This window comes from Lepus europaeus, chromosome 17, assembly GCF_033115175.1.
Source record: "Lepus europaeus isolate LE1 chromosome 17, mLepTim1.pri, whole genome shotgun sequence".
Classification (NCBI taxonomy): Eukaryota; Metazoa; Chordata; class Mammalia; order Lagomorpha; family Leporidae; genus Lepus; species Lepus europaeus.
The window spans coordinates 6,923,325-6,947,108 of NC_084843.1; the positions used below are offsets into that span (position 1 = coordinate 6,923,325).

Genomic DNA, 23,784 nt, shown 5'->3' on the forward strand with positions numbered 1-23,784 from the left:
GTTTGTAGAGCCACCCCTGCTATCTGACCCCCCCACCCCACCCCCACAGGACTATCTGACTTCCTGGGAATTAATTACATTGTATTCCAGACTAGGAAGGGACGTCAAAGAAATAAAAGGTCAAGTTCTGCTCTGGGTGAGCTCCATAGGAACAGCTACAACAAGGGGAGCCAGGCTCAGCGCAGTCTGAGTGTCGCTCTGCACTGGGAAGACCGCTGGCTCCTGGGCTGCCACTGGGCCTCCTGCCTACACCGGTTCCCTCCCCCTAAGATAGCCTGGAGGAGCTTCCTGCTCACCTGACCTCTCTTAGTGTTCCACATGCCTCCCCCCCTACCTCGGCCTGCACCCATCCCCACCCTGCTCTAGTCCCAGGAGGCCTTCCCACCGGGACTGCCCTCGGGGCTGCTTAGGGCAACTCACCGCCCAGGACTCCTGCTGGCTGCAGCGTGGGGAGCGCTGGCAGCAGACACGGGCGTGGATGCAACCACCCAGCTCCCGCCGCAGTGGGGTCGCCGAGGACCTTGGCCCTGGGCAGGCGGTCCCCCCCCCCCCGACTCCTCCTCTTCTGTGGATTGTGCACACCCCACTTCTAGCCTGGCTGGCTAGTTACTGCCGAGGAGGCTGCGACCCTGACTGACCCCTGCGGTTGCATGGAATGCGGCAGGGAGCAAAGACCCCCGGTGCCTTTAGCATCCGGTCCTTCAAGACCTCTTACCTGTCACATGACTCCAGGTAAGGCGCGCCCCCTCTCCGGGGCTCCGCATTCCAAGATACAATATATCTAGACTAAAGGACGTGCAGGTGCTAACCCGAGATTATCACGGGTGTGTGCTTTGAGTCTGAGTTTTGCAGCCGCTCGCGGAGGGCGCTGAGCCTACAGAACAGCAGGTGGGCAGGCGGAGCAGGCGCATTAGGAAACACAGCCAAGCTACGTGGCACAACAGGGATCCAGGGACTGGGCCCAGCAGCTGGCTTTGGGGCAGAGCTGGGGCTGCTGCCCCGGTGCGCTCCGCGAGGCCAGGACCTGGAGGCGGCGGGTCGAGCCGACCGCGCGGCCCCACGCACAGCCGACGCAGGCAGCCCCGGTGGGGCCCAACAGACGGCCATCCCTTCGGTAGTCTCTTCACTACCTGGCAGGAGAGGGAAGGAGCAAAGGCATCGGCCGAGGAGCCCTCAGGCCGAAGCGCGGGGCGGGGCGGCGCCGCAGGGCGCCGGGGCTCGAACCCGCGCCCCGAGGACCCGCCCGCGACTCGCGCGGCAGGGGGAGCGGTGAAGGGGGACCGGCAGGGCCATGTGATTGGTGCGCGACCTTCCCGCCCAGCCAATGGGCGCCCAGGGCGTCTCGGGAGGGCGGGGCGGAAGCCGCGCCTAAAGCCCGTGACGCGCGCCGTCGCCGCTGCGCTCCGCCGCTGCCGCGTGTCGCCGCTGTGCCCTCCGGCGTCGTCAGGTACCGCGGTCGCCGCCGGCCGGGGCTCGGGGAGCGGGCGCGCGGGGCGGGCCGGGCTCGGCTCGGCTCGGCGGCGGGCAGCCCTCGCCGCTGCGGCCCGCGTGCGCCGTGGGCAGCCGGGGTCCCGCGGCCCGGGGCTGTGGGCCGGGCGCGCTGCGTGGCAGCCCGGGAGGCGCCGCCCGCGCCCCGGGGTCTCTGGGCGGGACGCGCGTGGGGGCGCGGGGCGGCGGGGCGGGGGCGTTCTGGACGCTGGCGGGGCCGGGCGGCCTGGCCGGGGCTGGGGGCGCGGGCTGTGGGGAAGGGGCCGAGCCCCGCGCTCCGCGCGCCCCCGCGCTCCGCAGTCCTCATCCGCGCCGGGCCGGGGGCGCCGGGAAGCGCGGGCTGGCGAGGTGGGGTCGCGGGCCCGGGGCCAGCGCGGGCGCCCGCGCCCTCGGCGGACGGCTGCGGGTGGGGTCGTGGGGAGCCCAGCCCTGCGCGGCCCGCGGCCTCTCGCCTCCCTGGCGTCCACGGCCACTTCTCGGCTACGTTGAGGCCGTGCATGTAGGGGGGAAGGGCGACCGGGAGCAGGTGGCCGGGTTCCAGGTCCCGATCTGTCGTGCCGGGCCTCTGGAGAAAAACTGGTTCTTTCTCCGGGACCTGGAAGTGCCCTTTCGGGTGTAATGCAAAATCCTAATCCTAATCCTCTTGGCGGAACAATGGGCCCTGTCATTAGAATATCCAGTTCTGCCTTCCGAGAAGATCCAGTTCTTACTAAGAAAAAGGAAGGAAAAGTCGAATCTTGACGCACAAGTTTAAATTGCAAAGCGCATTGTTTTGGGGTTGCCATATTTTTTTTCATGGTGCTTAAAGATTAATTTTGCATTCTCTGCCCCGCACCCCAGACCCAGGGTAAGGAATAAAAGATTTTTCCCTCTGAGGCTGTCTTCAATGTATTTCCTCCATAGTTTACTTTTTTTTTTTTGACAGGCAGAGTGGATAGTGAGAGACAGAGAGAAAGGTCTTCCTTTTTGCTGTTGGTTCACCCTCCAATGGCCGCTGCAGCCGGCACATCTCGCTGATCTGAAGCCAGGAGCCAGGTGCTTATCCTGGTCTCCCATGCGGGTGCAGGGCCCAAGCACTTGGGCCATCCTCCACTGCCCTCCTGGGCCACAGCAGAGAGCTGGCCTGGAAGAGGGGCAACGGAGATAGAATCCGGTGCCCCAACTGGGACTAGAACCCTGTGTGCTGGCGCCGCTAGGCGGAGGATTAGCCTGTTAAGCCACTGTGCCCGACAAAAGTTTATTTATTTGAAAGGCGGGGTCACAGAGAGAGAGAGATCTTCCACCTGCTGGTTCACTCCCCAAATGGCCGCAATGGCTGGGCCAAAGCCAGGAGCTAGGAACTTCATCCTGTCTCCCACGTGGGTGCAGGGGCCCAAGCACCTGGGCCACCCTCCACCGCCTTCCAGGGCCACAACAGGGAGCTGGATCAGAAGTGGAGCAGCTGGGACTGGAACTGGTGCCCGTCTGGATGCGGGTACAGCAGGTGGCGGCTTAACCTGTTACGCCACGATGCCGGCCCCTTTTCTGAGTTCTTGAGGCTGGGTTGAATGGGCTGGGTTTGGGAGGTGTGTGGAGGGTGGAGTGGCACTGGCCCAATCCTTTCCGAGTGGTAATACGTCGCTTGGTTGTCAGTGACGCAGTTGAGTTGAATTTTAGCCAGCATATTGATTACCTACTACAGAGCTTTTGTTGGCGGAACGTTTTGAAAAGGTCTGTGTTTGTGAATGGCTACCTCAAGAAAGGTAAATATTTGCCAACAGCAAAATCAAATTTACTCCTCAAATTGGATATGACTTTACACTGATTATCGTTGTAGCACTGTGTAAGGACTCCGCGTTTAATAGTGTGGGCTACATGAACTCTTCACAAAGCAGCCTCCTAGGGAAATCTTTTGAGGGTGAGTTGGGGTGAGTGGGCCAGGTGGGGATCAGGTAGCCTGAAGCACCCTGGCCATTATGCGCATGACTTAGAGCCGTCTGTGTCAAAGCTTTTCCTTGTCAGTCTTTTCTCATTTCCAGGACTTGAGCATCCATTAACTATGTGACAGCAGCTTGGGTGAATGAAACACATGACACATGATTTTGGTCTGATGAGGAGATCTCTCTCTCTCCCTCTCTTTTCTCTCTCCTCTCTCTCTCTCAGCAAAGAGAGACAGACAGTGAGAGTGAGCCTCCCTGAGCTGGGTCCCTCCCAGCTGCCCTCAGCGGCAGAGGTTGCGTCAGACTGGAGCCTGGAGCCAGGATCTCAAGTGGGTGGCGGGGATCCAGCTACTTGAGCCGGCACAGCTGCTTCCCAGCCTGGTGTTAGCAAGAACCTGGAGTCAGGGGCCAGAGACGGGGCTCACACCCGGGCCCTGCACGGTCCCTCTGCGTCTACCACCGGGCCACATGCCCACTCCTGAAGTGGCTGCCTTCTTAGGGTCAGCGTGACCGGGGTGGTTGACGTCAGTGTCCCTCTTGGTGCTCTTGGTCGCTTTCTGTTGCTGTCTTGACCCTCTCCTGAGTCCTGCCCATGTTTGGTAGTGACCGCGCTCTCTGGCAGACAGAATGCCAGAACCTGGGTTAGGTTCTGAGGACGGAAAGTGTATCTTAAAGACACAGCCACCTGTGACAGCTCTGCAAAGCTCCTGGGAGTCTTTGGGAGGGACTTCTGTGGTACATTTTACAACTCCAATATGTGTGATATTTGTGCTTAGAAAAACAGTGCTATCTTTTAAGGATGAAATGTAGGTAATTTTTGATCTGTAATCTAACTTTTTAGCAGTAGAAAAAAATTTAAAGCAAAACATCCAGTTTAAAAAAAAACATGGCAGTGTTTTTTTTTTTTTTTGACCAGTTCCAACACTGGCTAGTTCCTTGTGAGGCAATGAGTAGCCATTTTGTTTTGGGCTTGGCGCTCTGACATCAACGCACTCAGCCCTCATGACACTCCTGGGTGCCTCCCCTGCCTCCACCCGCGGGAAGTGGAGCTCAGCAGGAGTGACAGGTCACTCAGATACTCAGAGCCACGAGAATGTCAATCCTGGCCTCGCTCGACACCTCCACTCTCACCTCCCGCTTTTCCAGACCTTTTTGGGAGAGGAAATTATTGATGTTGGCAGTTTTTAAGCCCATCTTTGGTCTGTTCTAATGTTTCCCTGTTAGTGCCAGGCCCAGTAGTGGAGCACCGAGGGCTGGGATTTCAGGGCTCTGGGACAGTCCGGTGCGTGCAGCTTCTGACCTTTCCTGCTTGGATGAAATATCTAGAGCTTGTTTTTAAAGAACCTAAGGATAAGTACCAGTAATGTTTGGAATGTTACTGTTCTGTCCTTAAGTAATGATTTTTCTTGGCCGGCGCCAAGGCTCAACAGGCTAATCCTCCACCTAGTGGCGCCGGCACACCAGGTTCTAGTCCTGGTCGGGGCACTGGATTCTGTCCCAGTTGCCCCTCTTCCAGGCCAGCTCTCTGCTGTGGCCCAAGTGCTTGGGCCCTGCACCCCATGGGAGACCAGGAGAAGCACCTGGCTCCTGGCTTCGGATCAGCGCGCCGGCTGCGGTGGCCATTGGAGGGTGAACCAATGGCAAAGGAAGACCTTTCTCTCTGTCTCTCTCTCTCACTGTCCACTCTGCCTGTCAAAAAAAAAAAAAAAAAAAAAAAGTAATGATTGTTCTTTAGTAAAGTTACCTGAGGGGCCAGCATTGTGGTGCGGCTGGTAATGCTGTACCAGCCGCTTGCAGTACCCGCATTCCGAATGGGAGCTGGATTCATGTCCTGGCTGCTGGCTGCTCCGCTTCTCCTCTTCCTCCCCCTCCTCCCTCTCTCCCCCCTCCCCCTCCCCTTCTCCTCCTCCTTTGTCTTCATCCTCTTCTTCTTCTTTTTTAAATATTTATTTATTTATTTGAAGGACAGAGTTACAGAGAGGCGGAGACACAGATAGAGGTCTTCCATCCGCTGGTTCACTCCCCAGATGGCCACAATGGACCGAGTTGCACCGATCTAAAACCAGGAGCTTCTTCCAGGTCTCCCATGTGGGTGCAGGGACCCAAGCACTTGGGCCATCTTCTGCTGCTTTCCCAGGCCACAGCAGAGAGCTGGATCGGAAGTGGAGCAGCCAGGACTAGAACCAGTGCCCATATGAGATGCTGGCACTGTAGGCGGTAGCTTTACCCGCTAAGCCACACACCAGCCCCTGCTCTACTTCTGATCCAGCTCTGAGCTAATAGCCTGGCAAGGAGCAGCAGAGGATGGCCCAAGAGCCTGGGCCCCTGCCATTCACATAGGAGACCTGGATGAAGCTCCTGGCTCTTGGCTTTAGCGTGGCCTAGCCCTGGCCTTTGTGGCCATCTGGGAAGTGAATCAGTGGATGGAAGATCTCTCCCTCTCCTTTTCTCTCTCTCTCCCCCTCTCTTTGTGTGATTTTTTCAAATAAATAAATTGCCCCAGTTCCATAGATCAATGAGTTTTTCATCCCATTTCTGTTGAGAACTAGCTTAGCTGAGCAGATAACTCTTGCATAAAAAAAGAATGTTTAATTTAGATGAACTCAAAGAATCTTTGTACTTGTAGTTTTCTTTTCTTTTCTTTTTTTTTTTTTTTAAAGTTTTATTTATGTGAATCGCAGAATTACAGAGAGAGGAGAGATCTTTCATCACTGGTTCACTCCCAGGTGGCCACTGCCAAAGTCAGGAGCCTGGAACTGCATCCCAGTCTCCCACATAGGTGGCAGGGGCCCACACACTTGGATTGTCTTCTGCTGCCTTCTCCGGTGCGTTAGTGGGAGCTGGATCAGAACTGGAGCAGCCAGGCCTCACACCTACACTAATGGGGTGCCAGAGTTACAGACCTCGTGGAGCCTGCCCTGCTGTGGTGCCAGCCCCTAGTTGCAGGCTGTTTGGAGTTCCTCTTTGCCAGGTCCTCACAGATGAGCTTTGATGTGAGAATTTAGGGCCACCCTCTGGAAGCTGGAGCTCTGGACTAATCATCAGCCAGGATGCTCTTCCGGGGGTCATGACCGCCACCTTGGTTCCTCTAAGCACTTGAAATGCCTGCATAACATTACGGGGAGGGTGTGTGGAGCCCTGTGGGCATGTTTATGCAGGACTGTTTCTCCACATACATTCCTGAGTCTTTACAGTAAAATCTTGTTGGTCCGAGTGCAGACGCTGCTCGGGCTTTTTGTGCCTGTAACTTTTCAGAAAGCAGTTTCTGTTCAGGGTGCCTCCCGATGTTGCCTGAGAGGACACACTGGGGTGTGCTAGCGCTAATTTGATGTTTACATTTTTTAGATGGTTAAACAGAACTAATATGCACTCAGTAAAATATAAAAAGCCCAAGAAAGAAATTGTAAGTAAGTGTTTTTAATTTGCAGAAGTATTTTGGGGAAGTTATATCTGATACAAGTAGGCTTTTTTATTATTATTAAAGATTTATTTATTTGAAAGATTTATTGACAGAGAGAGAGAGAGACAGAGAGATCTCCCACCCACTGGTTCCCTCCCCAGCTGGCTACAACTGCCAGGGCTAGGCTAGTCTGAAGCCAGGAGCCAGGAGCTTTTTCTGGATCTCCCATGTGGGTAGCAGGGGCCCAAACACTTGGGCCATCCTCCACTGCTTTTCCCAGGGCAATAGTGGGGAGCTGGATCTGAAGTGGAGCAGCTGGGACACAAACTGATGCCTGTATGGGGTGTTGGCGCCACAGGGTGTGGCTTCCCGGCTGCACCACAGGAGGCATTTTTGTGTTTTTGCTGGCAGTCCCCTACAGTCAGTGGTTCTCCTGTCACTTTTTTTTTTTTTTTCCTGTTGTTGGTACATTTCTGGAGAGTTGTGGACTTTCTCCTTAGGAAGAAAGTACATCTGCTTAAAATTCTGGCCTTTATTTCAGGAGTTGTTGGACCCTCTGAAGACTGTCCCTGCATCGCTGGTTAGCAGTCTGTATTCCGGTCTGAACCGTGGGAGGAAAGACTAGCTGGTGAGTCTTTGGCAAACGGTAGCGCTGGGTTTGTTTAGTAATTGCAGATTCCTGAGCACACTGGATTTACTGGGCAGTGCCAAGTTGAAAGGGAAGTAAGCCAAGCTCCAGGTGTTGTGTTTTGTTAGTTTGGCACTTAGGTCAACAGGGCGGTGAGATTATGCGTGGCGTGACTTATTGACAGAGTTCTGCTGAAACACGAATCCACGCGTCTTTAAAGACGCGTACACAGCTTCCTCCTTACTTCACGGCCTGCGGTGGTGTTGGGCAGAAAGTTGGATGCAAAGAGGGATGGGAAGCCTTGTAGTGGGGGCTGGAGAGAGTAGCAAGACCCTGACAGAAACAGCACATGGGGGGAACGCTGCCCCGCACGGTGACGGGGAGGTTTAACCGACGTTCATCCAAGTTCCTTATCACCTGTTCTTCAAACAGGTGCACTCATGGTACAATTTGTGGGAGGAGAAGTTTTATAGAATCAGCCTCCCTGGTTGTATTTGCCTGTTTTCCTTTTTTATATATAATTTTTTTGGCCTGTTCAACTTATTGTAAAAGCCTTTGATAGCTGTTATGAATTACGAAACATTTTTCTCCAGTCTCTTTGCCTTTTACCTTTATGATACTTTCGATCTATAGAAATGTTTTAAAGATTTACTTATCTTTTTTTGAAAGGCAGAGCAGCAGAGAGAGATCTGCATCTCCTGGTTCACTCCCCAAATGGCTGCAACAGCCAGAGCTGGACCAGGCGGGAGCTGGGAGCACCATCCCGGTCTCCCACATGGGTGCGAGGGGCCCAAGCACTTGGGCCGTCTTCTGCTGCTTTCCCAGGTGCATTAGCAGGGAGCTGGATAGGAGGTAGTGCAGCCAGGACTTGAACAGGCACTCTGGTACAGCTTGACCTGCTGTGCCACCATGCTGGCCCTCTACGGGAGTTTTTGATATTTGTGGTAAAATGACAGGTTTTACTTTTTGTGGTTTCTACCTTTGGTGTTAAGCTCTTCTCACCCCTCCAGAGTTACCACTTGCCCTGTACACCTGGCCTTTTTCTTTCAGGACAGTTCCTGTTGTCATCTTAGAAACCACATTCCCCCAGTTCTCAGCGCCTCTGGCTCCTCTGGGCGCTGCCCCGCAGCGTGCCAGCTGTGTGGGCCTGTGCTGGGCGCTCAGCAGTCACTCCACGGGTCTGTGGGTTCTGCCCTAATGCTCTCTCTTCCCTCCAGACAGGTCTCTGCCTTCCTGCTAAAGAACACGATGTTTTCCAAGCTAGCACGCCTGCAGACGGTCGCTGTGCTGCGAAGAGGAGTTCATTCTTCCCTGGCCTCTGCCACGTCTGTCGCAACTAAGAAAACAGTCCAGGGCCCCCCGTCCTCGGAGTACATCTTTGAGCGGGAGTCCAAGTATGGCGCCCACAATTACCACCCTTTACCCGTGGCCCTGGAGAGAGGAAAAGGTACGTTCCAGGGACTCCATCGGCCCTCTTTCTGCTTGAAAGCCTTTAGAAAGATGAGCTGCTCTTGCGTTTCCTCCGTGTCTGTTTTCCCAGACACGCTGAGCGTCTGTGTGCGGGCTCTGTTACTCCAGCCTTTACTCAGGGCTGGGGCGCGGTGGGGCCACCAAGATGAACCGTTTAGTCTCCGTCGCGGTGGAGCTCGGTGCGAGCGAGCGCGGGAGAAAGAGTGGAAGTCCTGCAGTGCTGCTGTCATTTTTTGCCTTTTAGTTTTTGACATAAGATTTGAACAAAGAAACGTTGTGATCTAGGACTAAAAAGTTTCTGTTACTCTTCCCCGGGCTCTCCCGAGTGCTGGCATTTGACCACTTTCTTCTCACTGTGTTCTCTTTCCTCCTCCCAGCTCCCTTGTAGACATTTTCCCCCTGAACCGCGAACTGTTGAGGGGAAGTTGCCATGTGGCGTCTGGTTTCCCCTGAATACTTGGTGTTTTTTTGGAAGGGGGGGCCTTTTCACAGCAGCCGTCAGAGGTCAGTGGGTTTCTCTCGGTCCCGTGGTTGGTTGTTCAGCCGCAGAAGGAACACCGCAGATAAGGTGCTGGGAGTCCAAGGTCAGCGTCCAAGGTCAGCACGGCAGCTCCTCCTGTGGAGTGGAGTGGCTTCATTTATGTACAGCACGACGAGGGGACTCGGCTGCAGCAGGTGTTTTTAAAGTGATACATGTCAGTGACTCAGGCCCCGGGTAGTCTTCAAAGGAACACAAGTTTACAGTAAACATTCTCAACTCGGTACAGTTGCCAGACATTACATTTACTGAATTATTTAGACCGTGTTCACTCCAAAGGACTCAAAAAAGTACAAGCCGGTTCAAGTTGACTGTGGACATAATGTTACTAAAATGCGTTGCTAGTCATAAAACACTCTGCTGTGTACATGTGCCCTGTACACTGTAGACTGCCCACTGGCCCGGGAGGCGGTGCAGTTCTGTGATTTGGTCTTCACACTGCGCCTGGGCTCGAGTCCCAGTCCTGCAGTCTCTTCTTCAACGTGACAGCAACGCGTTGTTCTTGGAGGACGTCTGGAGGCAAAGTCAGGAAGCCAACACGGGCGCAGCTCCACGGGTGAGCCTGCAGACTGAGTCCACGTCTCGCCCCGCGTCCTTTCTGAGAAGGGCTCTGTGGTGTCCTGATTCCGTCACAAGGGCGGCGTGGAGGGGCGCAGAGCGAAGGGCCTGCAGGCCAAGCCAGCAGGAGACTGATGCCACGTCCCCGAGTGTAGGGGCACCTCGTCCCCTTGGCCGGAGCACCCTGCTCGCAGCTCCAACCAGTCCGGAAGCTGCAGGTGCTGCTGGGGCCTGAGCTCCTCCCCAGCACCTCACCTGCCTCCTGCCCCGCAGCGCAGAGGTCAGTGGAACCCTGTGCTTTTCTTCCCCTCGTTTTATTCTTTTTTTTTTTTTTTTGGACAGGCAGAGTGGACAGTGAGAGAGAGACAGAGAGAAAGGTCTTCCTTTGCCATTGGTTCACCTTCCAATGGCCGCCGCAGCTGGCGCGCTGTGGCCGGCACACTGCATTGATCCGATGGCAGGAGCCAGGGGCTTATCCTGGTCTCCCATGGGGTGCAGGGCCCAAGCACCTGGGCCATCCTCCACTGCACTCCCTGGCCACAGCAGAGAGCTGGCCTGGAAGAGGGGCAGCCGGGACAGAATCTGGTGCCCCGACCGGGACTAGAACCCGGTGTGCTGGTGCCGCAAGGCGGAGGATTAGCCCAGTGAGCCGCGGCACCGGCCTCGTTTTATTCTTGATCCTGATATTGTTGACGTGTACAGGACAAGAATTTTGTAGAACGCATCTCAGCCTGGGGTTGCTGGTGTGTTCTTGTAGAAGGAGTGGAGTTGTGCACCTTGGTGTTGTGATGATGGGTTACTCTCTGTGTGTCCGGTCAGGTGGTGACCGCATCATCCCATGCTGGAATGGCGCCTGCCAGGCTGCCCTCTGCAGAGTGCTGTCCTTCCCTTTGCAGTTAGCGTCTGGTGGGACACAGGCTGAGAAGCTAAAACCTTGTTGCTCATGCAACGACTCTTCACAAACCCAGCATCTGTTACTGATTTCTGCCTTAATAAATGCTCACTGTGATAGTTGCCAAATGGTGACTTAATCTGCACTTTGACCAGATACAGCCAAAGGTCAGGACCTCGCTCAGTGCCAGCAGGTGATGCTCTCGGATGCTGCACGCTGCTGTGACTGCCCGGGTTTTGTTTGGGACCTGTTGCTGTCCTGCAGACTTACCTTCAAACCAACGAAAATCTGGATCTGTGGATTCCAAAGGTGGAGCGATTTCTTTTACAGAACTAATTCTTCACCTGCGTTAGCGAGTTAGCGACGTGTGGGCTCGGAGGCTCTGCTGCCGGGATAGAGTCCTCCCTGGGTGCCAGGTTGGGCAGTGACTAATCCCAGCTCTCACCAGAGGGTTTTGATGAGCTCACGTAGCCAAGAAGCTAACACAGTGTGGGACGTGGGAAAAGGCAGGCTCCAACAAGTGCCTCAGTGCATTTTACTGTCTGTAGTCAGCGGTCTTTTTTAACTGTTGTAACAGATGTGCAACGTAACGTTTCCCCCTTGAAGCATGCAGTTCAGTAGATTACATGCATTCCCAGGGTTGTACAGCCGTCACTTCTGTTCCTCACTCCAAGAGGACACCTGGTACCCACTAAGCACTGGTTCCCCCTGCCCTCCTAGCCTAATGCAACCACACACCTAGTCAGGGCTTCCTGTCTTAGAGCTCTCTCTCTCTCTCTCCTGATATTTGACAGAAATGGGGTCTGTAATATGTGGGTTTTGTGACTGTCTTCTTTCACTTCGCCTGAGGTTGCAAGGTGCAGCCGTTCCTTTGTGGCAGAGTAACATTGCCCTGTGTGGGTAGACCACCGGTTGTTCACCATTCTTCGCTTGGTGACAGTTGGGTTGTTTTTACCTTTTGACTCTTGTGAATAGTGCTGCTGCGAATGCTTGTGTGTAAGTTTGCTGTGTGTGTATATGGTTTTAAAGATGTGTTTTATTTATTTAGAAGGTAAAGTTATATATAGAGAGGTCTTCCATCTGCTGGTTCACTTCCCAAATGGGTGCAATGGCTGGGGCTGGGCCAGGCTGAAGCCAGAGCCAGGAGCTTCTAGGACTCCCACATGGGTGCAGAGACTCAAGCATTGGGTCATCTGCTGCGTTCCCAGGTACGTTAGCAGGGAGCTGGATCGGAAGTGGAGCAGCTGAGATTTGAACTGGTACTCATGGCATGCTGGCACTGCAGGCAGAGTTTTAAACTGCTACGCCACAGCCCCAGCCCCTTGGTGTGAGTTTCTGTTTGAACACCCATCTTCCAATTCTTGTGCGTATATACCTCGGCAGGAGTAGAATTGCTGGGTTATATGGGAATTCTGTGTTCAGCTTGTTGCCAAAATTTCCTTTAAAAAAAAATATAATGGCCAGGTAGGGACTGTGGAACACTATGGAATAGCGGATAAAGCTGTCCAATGACAATGCTGCCATCCCGTATGATTGCCAGTTCAAGTCTCCACTGCTCCACTTCTGATCCAGCTCCCTGCTAATAGCCTGGGAAAGCAGAGGAAGATGGCCCAAGTGCTTGGGCCCCTGCACCACCATGGAAGACCTTGATGAAACTCCTGACTCCTGGCTTCTCTGGCAGGCCCATCCCCAGCTGTTGCGGCCATCTGGAGAGTGAGCCAACAGGTGGAAGGTCTCTCTCCCTCTCTCTGTAACTCTGACTTTCAAACAAATAGATCTTTAAAATATAACACATTCTGCCGGCATCGTGGCTCACTTGGTTAATCCTCCGCCTGCAGCGCTGGCATCCCATATGGGTGCTGGGTTCTAGTCCCGGTTGCTCCACTTCCCGTCCAGCTCTCTGCTAACCCTGGGAAAGCAGTGGAAGGTGGCTCAAGTGCTTGGGCCTCTGCACCCATATGGGAGACCTGGAAGAAGCTCCTGGCTTCAGATCTGCTCAGATTGGCACAGCTCCAAGCCATTGCGGCAATCTGGAGAGTGAACCAGTGGATGAAAGACCTCTCTCTGTATCTCTCTGCCTCTCAAATAAATACATCTTGGGAAAAGAAGGCACTAATACGTTGTGGGATTTTTTTGCTTTTTGTTGGTTTTTAAAGATTTATTTATTTATTTGAAAGTCAGAGTTACATATAGAGAGAAGGAGAGGCAAAGAGAGAGAGAGAGAGAGAGGTCTTCCATCTGCTGGTTCACTCCCCAATTGGCCGCAATGGCTGGAACTGCACCAATCCAAAGCCAGGAACTTTTTTCGGGTCTCCCACATGGGTGCAGGGTCTCAAGGACTTGGGCCATCTCCTACCGCTTTCCCAGGCCATAGCAGAGAGCTGGATCAGAAGTGGAGCAGCTGGGACTCGAACCAGTGCCCATATGGGATGCCGGCACTGCAGGCAGTGGCTTTACCTGCTACACTATAGCGCCGGCCCCGGCATTAATACATTGCAAACTCTGGAATGAAATCTTTACCTAATTATAACATTTAGGAGCCAAAATTAGAATTTAGAAGTAGGGAAGCTACACATAACAGACAAAAACATGGTAAGTGGATGGTAGAATAGTTTCAAATCATGTTCTTTTAAGGATGTAGCATACAGAACTGTTATAACTCAACATCAAAAAGATAAACAACCCGATGTGAAAACAGCCAGAGAACGTGAACACTTCTCCAGACATACAGTAAATAAACATGAAAATATGCAAACTGAAACCACAATGAATTATCATTTCACTCACTACAACAGGTGTGTATGTTGTTGTTTTTTTTTTCTTTTTCTTTTTTTTATTTGACAGGCAGAATTAGACAGTGAGAGGGAGAGACAGAGAGAAAGGTCTTCCTTTACCGTTGGTTCACCCTTCAATGGCTGCCGCAGCCAGTGTGCTGTGGCTAGCGCACCGTGCTGATCCAAAGGCAGGAGCCAGGTGCTTATCCTGGTCTCCCATGGGGTGCAGGGCCCAAGCACTTGGGCCATCCTCCACTGCACTTCCGGGCCATAGCAGAGAGCTGGCCTGGAAGAGGAGCAACCGAGACAGAATCTGGCGCCTCGACCAGGACTAGAACGCAGTGTGCTGGCGCCGCGAGGCGGAGGATTAGCCTGTCGAGCCACGGCGCCGGCCGGCAAGTGGGGGTCTTAACTGCTGCACCAAACACCTGTCCTGCTGCTCTTATTAAATGTGTATTTGAAACTGAACAGATAGAATATAATTATCAATAATTTCCTTGTGAATCAATGTGTATTATGTCTGAGCTAAAAATCACCTTAACTGTAAGAATATATTCAGCAGGTGTTCTGAGGGCCTGCTGGCAGTCTGATCTTGGCCTTCATTCCACGTAGTAATTCTCTGTGGTTGTTTTCCTTCCTTGTGTGTTCCAGGCATTTACGTGTGGGATGTGGAAGGCAGAAAGTATTTTGACTTCCTGAGCGCCTACAGTGCGGTCAACCAAGGGCACTGTCACCCCAAGATCGTGGATGCCCTGAAGGCGCAGGCAGACAAGCTGACCTTGACGTCCAGGGCCTTCTACAACGACGTCCTTGGTGAATACGAGGAGTATGTTACTAAGCTTTTCAACTACCACAAAGTTCTTCCCATGAATACAGGTAAGGAACTTCCTTTTGTGTGTGTGGGAAATATTCAAGAATGCAATCTTAAAATATTTTGTAATTCTGAGAAATTTTCTCCCCTGCAGGAGTGGAGGCTGGAGAGACGGCCTGTAAAATCGCCCGCCGGTGGGGCTATGCCGTGAAGGGGATTCCGAAGTACAAAGCCAAGATTGTCTTTGCAGGCACGTGACCTTGAACATGCACTGTCATCGACTATTAGTTTACTGATGGAGTAGTACTCCTGTGGTTGCCTGGTACATGATACATCATTGGCTGAAGTTTTCATAAAAATTAATGAGGGGGCTGGCCATGTGGCGTAGTGGATGAAGCTCCTGCCTGTGTGCCAGCATCCCATGAGGGCACTGGTTCACGTCCTGCCTGCTCTACTTCCAGGCCAGCTCCCTGCTAGTGGCCTGAGAAGGCAGCAGAGGACGCTGCCACCCAGTGGGAGACCCAGGTGGAGCTCTGAGCTCCTGGCCCAGCCGGGCCCAGCCTGGCCGCTGTGGCCATTTGGGGAGTGAACCAGCAAATGGAAGATTTCTCTCTCCCTCTCTCTCTAACTCTGCTTTCAAATAAACATAATTCAAAAAAAAAAATTAATGGAATTTTGAGTTCTTGGTTTTATTTCTAAGTTATTTCTTCATATCCAATGAGCTTTTTTTCTTTCTTTAATTTTAAAGATTTAAAGATTTATTTATTTGAAAGGCAGAGAGAGAGGAGATCTTCCATCTGCTAGTTTACTCCCCAAATGGCTGCAATGGCCAGAGCTGGGCTGATCTGAAGCCACGAGCCAGGAGCTTCTTCCAGGTCTCCCACGTGGGTGCAGGGGCCCAAGTGTTAGAGGTGCCGCCAAGCTAAGTCCCAGCCAGGCACCCTGAGTGAGCAGAGGTGCAGGAAGAGAACCTCCGTGAGGAGGCCACCCGCGTCCCCCACCTCCCCCCTGCTGCTTTCCTTCCTGAATGCTGTCCCGGACTGCTTTAGGCGACAGTGTGTCTCCCATAGTAGCCAGGCAGGGCCGTGGTGGTTCCCATTCGTCCCTGGCATCTAAGCAGTGCCTGACGCAGAGCCCGTCTACTGCTGGGTCCTCAGACTACAGGGCAGGCACTTGCCATCGGGCATTTGGAAGGAATGCCGCATGGGACGTGTTGGTTTGTCAGGCTGTTTTCTCCAGATGAGAGTGGAAATGCATCCTGTAGCTGGCCTACAGTGTTGGGTTTTTAGAGGAAAACCACTGGTTGTCCCTCAAGGATGCTGTCTTCCTCTTAACATGGTGAAAAAGCACCTTTTCTAGGATGTGTGCATCGAGGGCGTCTGCTGCCAGCCCGTGGCGTTGGGCTGGGATCTGTCCTTGGCTGCACTACAGGCCGGGGGCTCCGTGGAGAAGTGCCTGGAGAGGTCCCAGGAGCAGACCTTGTTGTAAGGGCAGAAACCTCACTGGCGGTTCTCCAAAGCAAACACCGTGATTGATTTTGTTCTTGGTCAGTCTTCCCAAGACATTTCTGAGGGCTGGTATTTATGGGATTTGGGAGTTTCTTTGAAATAATCACTGCTGGTTTCTCCTTTCCAGCTGGAAACTTCTGGGGCCGCACGCTGTCTGCTATCTCCAGCTCCACAGACCCCACCAGCTACGATGGCTTTGGGCCCTTCATGCCGGGGTTTGAGATCATTCCGTACAACGACCTGCCTGCACTTGAGGTGCGTAGTAGTGTCACTGCTTGGCTCAGCGTGTGTAGAAACTAACCCCGATGAAAGCTTGCACACGAGTTAAAATGTATTTAACACTGATGGAAATATGTTTTACTTAAATAACAAAAATTTTACAGTTGTTCTTTTTAATGGTCAATTGATTCTCAACACAGGGAAAAACTGGTTCTGTGATCTGATCCTTACAACAAACCAACCACCTTAGATTCGTGTCTTTCAGAGCAGTTAACTTGTATATTACTTAATTACTAGATAAGATTTCTCAGTTCCCACCACTTTTTATTAAAGATTATAAAGTGTAGGACTTCTGTAGCTTTAAGATGGTGTCAAGAAGCCGTCTCCTTTAGGCTTGATTTTTAACATAGGATCATATGTGTGATTTATAGTAGCTTGTCGGCGCTTCTGGCAATTGTAGCTGTGAAGTTAGAATAGGTTAGTGCAAAGACTTCATTTGCATACCTTTTTTTAACATTTATTTAGTTGAAAGAGTTATAGTTGGAGGGGAGGGCAGTAAGAGAGAGACAGAGATAGAGAGAGGGGGGTCTTCCATCCACTGGTTAACTCCCCAAAAGGCCTCAATGGCTGGGACTGGGCCAGGCAGGAGCCAGGAGCTTCTTCCGGGTCTCCCACATGGGTGCGGGGACCTAAACACTTAGGCAGCAGGTTTACCCGCTGCGCCAAAGTGCTCGCCCTGCATACTTATTCTTAACAGGAAAATTTGCGTGTAGCCTGTGATTTCCGACTTTCAGGCGTGGTAGAAAGGAAGTCACTGAAGTGTCTTCTTGTTTCCCCTGCAGCGAGCTCTTCAGGACCCGAATGTTGCCGCGTTCATGGTGGAGCCCATTCAGGGAGAAGCGGGTGTCGTGGTCCCGGACCCGGGTTACCTAGTGGGAGTGCGGGAGCTCTGCACCAGGCACCAGGTTGTCCCCGCATTTCTGGGTCTGCTGGTAGGGTCAGTGCAGAGACTGCTTCCCTCCCCACTGCCCGCTATGGGGAGACGTTGTGCTGCGAGCCGCGGGACTTTCCAGTGTGCAGGCCTCCTGCCGCCTCTGGGATGCCAGACTCTGGCCTTGACTCCTTCCGCCCCCCCCCCCCCCCCCCCCGCCCTGCTCTTCCTCCTTCCCAAACCTTTGTGCTATCCCCCACTCCCAGAGTTGGGACCTCCCTCCCCCTCCCCCCACCAGGGCTCCTAGAGGGGTTTTCCTTAGCATCGGCAGTTCCTGTCACCCAGTAATTGTCTGATAAATGTTTGTGGGATAGACAGGTGGAGGATTTCTTCCCAGAGGGTAGTTATGTCCGGGAAAGGCCCCTCGGAAGCGCCTTCCCACTGTAGGGAGCAGCGTGCAATGCTAGGTGGCCGACGCCTGCCCTGCTACAGGCACGTGTTTCACCCAGTGGGAAATGTGCCCGAGGACTGGCCTGTGTGGGCACTGTGTAGACGCCGGGATGAGAGGTGACCGCGTCGGTGCCCTGCCAGCCTTGGTGTGGCCGCAGGGTTGTCACAGGCCAGGGGCAGCTGAGCTGCCTTCACAAACCCCAGGGCGTGTCCGAATTCCACACTTGTCGGGTGCGGGAGGTGAAATGAAGATGGCTGCTTTCCCTGTGGACATGAAAATGACCCTCGGTGCTGCTGTGCCTGCCAACAGGTCTTGTTTGTTGCTGATGAGATCCAGACGGGGCTGGCCAGAACCGGTAGGTGGCTGGCCGTGGACCACGAGGACGTCAGGCCCGACATCATACTCCTGGGAAAGGCCCTTTCTGGTGGCTTGTACCCCGTAAGTGCAGCGCCCAGCACCCCCGTCCCCCACTCTCACCAGGGAGCCCTGCAGGGTGTTCCCTTTCTCCAAAGGTTTATTTATTTGAGAGTCAGAATGACAGGGAGACACAGAGAGAGATCTTCCATCTGCTGATCCACTCCCCGGATGGCCACAGTGGCTGGGCTGGGCCAGGCTGAAGCCAGGAGTCAGGAGCTTCTTCCAGGTCTCCCCCGTGGGTGCAGGGGCCCAGGCACTTGGGCCATCCTCTGCTGCTTTCCCAGGCCGCAGCAGAGAGCTGGACTGGAAATGGAGCAGCTGGGACTGAGCTGGTGCCCATATGGGATGCAGGTGTTGCAGGTGGCGGCTTGGCCCAGGGGTGTTTTCACATGAACTGGTGGCGACGGTCAGGTTTCACCAGGTGTGCCGCCGGTGCCCGGGGCTATCTAATGCAGGCTCTGTAGGGCTCCTGGGCATGCTCCCGAGCTCCTTCTGGCTGAGGAATTGAGTGTGAATTTGGAAGGAAACACTTTCCCTCCAAAGTGCCCTGTGCGCTCTGGTCCTGCGTCCCGTGTTGAGAGATGTGGCGTGACTAATTGTTTTCAACAGTGACTGATGGAGCCAGAGACAGAAAAATGAAAGTGTTGATGTGGTTCTCTCCTTGTATTTGCCGCCCATGGCCTGTAACTGGGAGTAGACTACAGGGCCTGGAGTAGAGAGGTTGTTGCTGAGCCGACTCCACTGTTTTTCTGAAGGCAGGCTCAGCTTGGTTTTCCAAGCAGGTGAACAAAGCATTTCACCTTGAAATTGGAAAGGACCGGTAATTGTGTCACTGCAGAAATAGCTTTTCCCCTCCTGTTCATCCGTGCCGTGAAGTGTGCCTAATGTGTTGGTGACGTGTGAGGGCGTTACTCCGCTGATGATGGCAGGCGTCAGCTCGTGTGTGTTGAAGCTGTGGGTAGATTGAATAGCAGCGTCATCCGTGTCCGTGTTGCGGGTGCGCTGGGGGAAGCATGTGCAGCCCGAGCAATGGCGTGGCCCCGCTGTCTTTCAGGTGTCGGCGGTGCTGTGTGATGACGAGATCATGCTGACCGTGAAGCCCGGGGAGCACGGCTCCACGTACGGCGGCAACCCGCTCGGCTGCCGCGTGGCCATCGCAGCGCTCGAGGTAAACGACTGCTCAAGGGGCACTGAAGTTTAATTCAGGTCCATCCACTGCTGGGGAGGAAATTTAGTAAGAGCGCCAAATATTCGAGAACGAGGAGTACAGAGGAAGGCGTCTAGGGGCAGGGCGTTCTCGAAACGTGGTTGGAACCCTGGCCTTGCACTCTCAGGCCCTGGCTGGCCCCATCCTCCTGCCCCGGGACCACCCCCCAGGGCGCTCTAGCTTTGCGGCAAGGCTTCTGTGAGGCTGTATTTGGAGTGCTCTCCTAAGTTCCCTGCTGAAGGCCAAAAAGTAGGTAATCTTGAGGAGTGGACCTTTTAGGGGGAAAATGTACTCTCTGGCAGTTTAAAAATTAAATTATACTTGTCTGTTGATGTGTCCGACTACTGATTGTTTTGCCCTGAAGACAGTGACTGTGGCCTAGGGACTAAGCCGGCTCTGGTTCATGGTGAACCACCGTGGGCCATGAAGGCAGGGACGAGTGCGGACTCGGCCTGGTCTTCGTGTCACCTTTCCCTTTGCAGGCGGCGCACGGGGCCTGCCAGTCTTAACCTTGGTGTCATGTCTCTGCCTCAGGTTCTGGAAGAAGAAAATCTCGTTGAAAATGCAGAAAAGATGGGCGCCCTCCTGAGAAATGAGCTCATGAAGCTGCCTTCTGATGTCGTGACGGCTGTGAGAGGGAAGGGCTTGCTAAACGCCATTGTTATCAGAGACACCAAAGGTGAGGAGACAAGATATGGAAGAAGAGCTAAAATAGCATGGGCTGTCTGGTTGCTGGGGTCCTCTGTTGAGCTGTTTGATTTATAATGTTGTTGATGGCATCAGAAATATGGCTTTCTCCCACGTGAAGGCACCTTGAACTAACCGGACCTGTTCTCCTTCCTTGAAGACATTTCTGTCTGTGCCGTCAGGTAGCCCGCGACCTGGGAGGCTGCTTGTTCTCTGTGGTCTGCAGGTTGCCGTTCTCGGGAGTTTCCCCTTTGCCCTCCCTCCTGCCTGTCAATGGGCTGGAGAGGCAATGCCAGTGAGGACAGGAACGATGGAGCCCGGAACTCCACCTGGGTCTCCCAAGTGGGTGTCAGGGACCCAAGCATTTGGGCCGTCGCCTGCTGCCTCTCAGGTGCGCTAGCAGGAAGCTGGATCTAGAATCAGCTGGGAATCACCTGATCACGCCTCAGAGGTGCTGCTCGGTGGGTCTGGGTGGGCACAGGCATCGGCAGCTGCTCTCAGGGGTCCTGTGGGCAGCCCGGGGGAGTCACTGCTGTCAGGTGATGAGCGTTTAGTCACGAGCTCAGGAAGCAGTTTGTGGCGTGCCCTGGCTTTTGAGTATTGCCCATTCTGGTCCGTCAGTTCTCTGGACCATACCCAAGTTCTGTAGTGTTGGCTCCTCATGTGATTACAGCCTGGGGATCCTTAATTCAAAGGGCTACTAAATCCCAAACTTTCCGAGCCCTGATGTGACGCTGCAAGTGGAGAACTTGGTCTCTGACCTCATGTGATGGGCTGCAGTCCAAACACAGGTGCACAAAACAATAGTCTGAAAACTGACCTTGGGCTGTGTGTAAGGTGTATGTGAAATAGCACTGGATTCTGTGTTGAGACTTAGATTTCAACCCTGAGATACCTCCTGTGCACGCGCAGCTGTTGGAAAGTCCACAGCACTTCTGATGCGAAGCCTCGTGGATGAGGGATGCTCAGCCTGCACTACAGTTGCTTTAGCAGGTGCTGGTCTGTTTCCACATGTGAAAAGCCGTGCTGTTTGAGCATAGCTTCCAGACCTGGTTCTGGGCTTGCTGAAAAGCCAGGCAGGACTTTGCGGAGAGAGAGAGAGCAAAGCAAGCCTGCAGCTTGGAGCGCCCTGTCTTGAGCAGGTGTCGGGAATGCTGTCCTGCCGTGAGGCAAGGGGACGTGTGCAAACGTGTGGTTGAGCATTTGTGTCCGACTGTTTCTCTGTAGATTATGATGCTTGGAAGGTGTGCCTGCGACTGCGAGACAACGGGCTTCTGGCCAAGCCGACGCACGGCGACATCATCAGGCTCGCGCCGCCGCTGGTGATCAAGGAGGACGAGATCCGGGAGGCGGTGGAGATCATCAACAAGACCGTCTTGTCTTTCTGAGGCTCAGGGCGGTTGCAATGTCCCCAGGCGCTGGCTGGGGCCAGGACACCTGTGACAGCTCTGCTGTGGCACAGGCACATTCCACTCCGCGTGTCTTCAGTGACTTTTCTTTTCCAGTTGATGGGCTGATGTGTGTGACCCTGTAGCTTGCTGTGGAACTGAGAACACAGTGCATCTGTAGTTGGCTAAGTGTCTTGGTGAGCGCGTGCACTTTGAAAGGCAAAATGCATCTCTCTGAATGTAGCTAGCCTTTGAATCAACTCCTCTATCATTTATGTATGTTTTTCTAATGTCTCTGCTGGTCTAAATGTTTTGTATATGAAGAAGTATCTCGAGTGTTGCATGAATGACTTGTGTGATGTTAAAGTCACTGGGTTTTGGGAGGATCGGTGGTCTGGCATCACGGGGAGCCTCTTGCTGTGCAGAACACGGCTTTTCCCTGAACTTGGCGTTGGCGGGCACCAGAGTGCATCCTGTTGGTCATTATGCTTTAGAATTAAGAACTCATTGCTAAATATTGCTGTAGTGCTTGATTATCATCTGTAACAGAATGTTATTTTCAGCATTTCTTTACATTTAAAATAAAACATAGGTTTGAAATGTGTGGTCGCTGTGCTGTCTGTGTCTGATCAGTTTCCCGTCGCTGCTCTTTGGGAATGTTCTTACCGTCTTTTATTCCATGTGTTTTCTGAGACCATGTCAGCTTCCTTGTGTAATCTACAGAGGAATAATGATTTAAAAAATACATCTGGAAGTCTCCTATTCCCCCTTCAAAGTAATGGCTCTTTCCTATGCATATGCTGACATTTACCGTTTTTATTAAAGCCTTCCATGGTGTTTTGCAGCTGTTTTGTTTTCATTTTGAATGTTTGTGTCAGTAGTTAGAAGTGTATCTTTCTCAAATGGCTCATGTTTTGTGTGGGATATGTTCACAGTTTCCTCTCACCAGGGAACCATTTAATTTTTCACTGTTAATTAAAGCTGTGGGGCCAGCATTGTGGCTTAACAGGTTAAGCCACCGCCTGTGATACCGGCATCCCATGGGGGCGCTGCTCCACTTCCAGTCCAGCTCTTAGCTAATGTGCCTGGGAAAGCAGCCGAGGGTGGCCCATGGTCCTTAGGCCCCTGCACCCACATGGATGAAGCTCCTGGCTCTGGCTTCAGTCTGGCCATTGCGCCCATTTGGGGAATAAACCAACAGATGGAAGAAATTCTCTAGCTCTACCTCCTAGTAAGTAAATCTTTTTTTTTTTTTAAGAGCATTTTTTTTTTTGACAGGCAGAGTGGACAGTGAGAGAGACAGAGAGAAAGGTCTTCCTTTGCCGTTGGTTCACCCTCCAATGGCCGCCGCGGCTGGCGCGCTGCGGCCAGCCCACCGCGCTGATCCGATGGCAGGAGCCAGGTGCTTCTCCTGGTCTCCCATGGGGTGCAGGGCCCAAGTACTTGGGCCATCTTCCACTGCACTCCCTGGCCACAGCAGAGAGCTGGCCTGGAAGAGGGGCAACCAGGACAGAATCCGGCACCCCGACTGGGACTAGAACCCGGTGTTGCCGGTGCCGCAAGGTGGAGGATTAGCCTAGTGAGCCGCGGCGCCGGCCGTAAGTAAATCTTTAACCAAAAATAATAATAAGCTTGTGACTATTTTGTATGGTGTGAATGCTGTTGTTTGCTTTCCTTTGTGGGAAGAGTGTTTTTGTGGAACAAAACCCTCGAAGCACCTTGCTTCTCAAAAGGCATGAACCTAAAATGAATTAACAGTGCGTGGCTGCTCACTGCCTCCTCCAGACTCTAGCAGTTAAGCCGTGGCTGCTTGGTGAGTTTATATGTGAGCGGTCTCAGGTCCCCGTACCAGGTACAACCGGGCTGGCCCCCAGGGGATCCAGTGTGGTCAAGGTTGGTAGCCTCTGTCTTAGGAATGCGGCTGAAAATGTGTGTGAGTGGACCTGAGACTCCATCTCCCTCTGTTAGGCCCAGTTCAGTCGTCCCCAAAGACCACCGAGGAGCCAATACCGCTATAAAGCACACGAGAGTTTTATTACAGGTCCGGGCCTGGTCTCAGTCAACACCGATGCAGCGGGTCTGATTGAGAGCCCCTACCCTTTAGTTAACAGGGTTTTTATAGGGTTTTTAGAGACATTCAATACATCATGGTACCAGTTAGTAAATTATTTGATCCCGCGGGAAATTTAAAGGACATCTCCTAGAATTGATTAGTGCATCCAGTGGCGGGAACAGACCTACTAAAGGTGGCTGGATGGCTTTGGGGTGGATGCCTTTTGAATTGATTGGCCGAAGCATAGGGTCCGAGCTGCTGGGGTGTGTGTGCTGAACTGCAGGGTCTCGGGTAGCTATCAGTCACCTCATCTGCCCTGAGAAGACACCAGGGACTCTAGCTATTTCTCTGTTATCTGTTAATTGGCTGTTGCTAGGAGAGTTTATTGCAAGGGCAGTTTGTTTATTTACTTTTAGAAACTTCTGGCTTAGGGTTCAGGGCCTGG

At 53.2% G+C, this 23,784-nt stretch overlaps 1 protein-coding gene across 4 annotated transcripts; it reads left to right on the forward strand.

Moving 5' to 3' along the window:
* Window positions 1–1,377: 1,377 nt before the first annotated feature.
* Window positions 1,378–22,130, forward strand: OAT (ornithine aminotransferase). Of its 4 annotated transcripts, XM_062214154.1 has the most exons (11): window positions 1,378–1,447; window positions 7,349–7,435; window positions 8,653–8,882; window positions 14,319–14,543; window positions 14,633–14,728; window positions 16,114–16,241; window positions 17,048–17,170; window positions 17,897–18,025; window positions 19,059–19,172; window positions 19,746–19,890; window positions 21,126–22,130. In XM_062214154.1, exons 3-11 carry the CDS (start codon window positions 8,684–8,686, stop codon window positions 21,284–21,286), a joined length of 1,320 nt encoding a protein of 439 aa, XP_062070138.1. In that variant the 5' UTR covers window positions 1,378–1,447; window positions 7,349–7,435; window positions 8,653–8,683; the 3' UTR covers window positions 21,287–22,130. The 4 variants fall into 4 exon arrangements, with proteins under 4 accessions (XP_062070138.1, XP_062070140.1, XP_062070142.1 ...); XM_062214156.1 differs by lacking the exon at window positions 7,349–7,435 and having other exon boundaries at window positions 1,379–1,447; XM_062214158.1 differs by lacking the exon at window positions 7,349–7,435 and having other exon boundaries at window positions 1,425–1,447; window positions 8,657–8,882.
* The last annotated feature ends 1,654 nt before the right edge of the window (window positions 22,131–23,784 follow it).

Excerpts from the sequence above, each read along its gene's own strand:
- OAT (XM_062214154.1), top strand. The coding sequence starts at position 8,684 with ATGTTTTCCAAGCTAGCACGCCTGCAGACGGTCGCTGTGCTGCGAAGA. Across the intron at positions 14,544-14,632 it reads AGTTCTTCCCATGAATACAG|GAGTGGAGGCTGGAGAGACG; the intron begins GTAAGGAACTTC and ends TCTCCCCTGCAG. Across the intron at positions 14,729-16,113 it reads AGCCAAGATTGTCTTTGCAG|CTGGAAACTTCTGGGGCCGC; the intron begins GCACGTGACCTT and ends TCTCCTTTCCAG.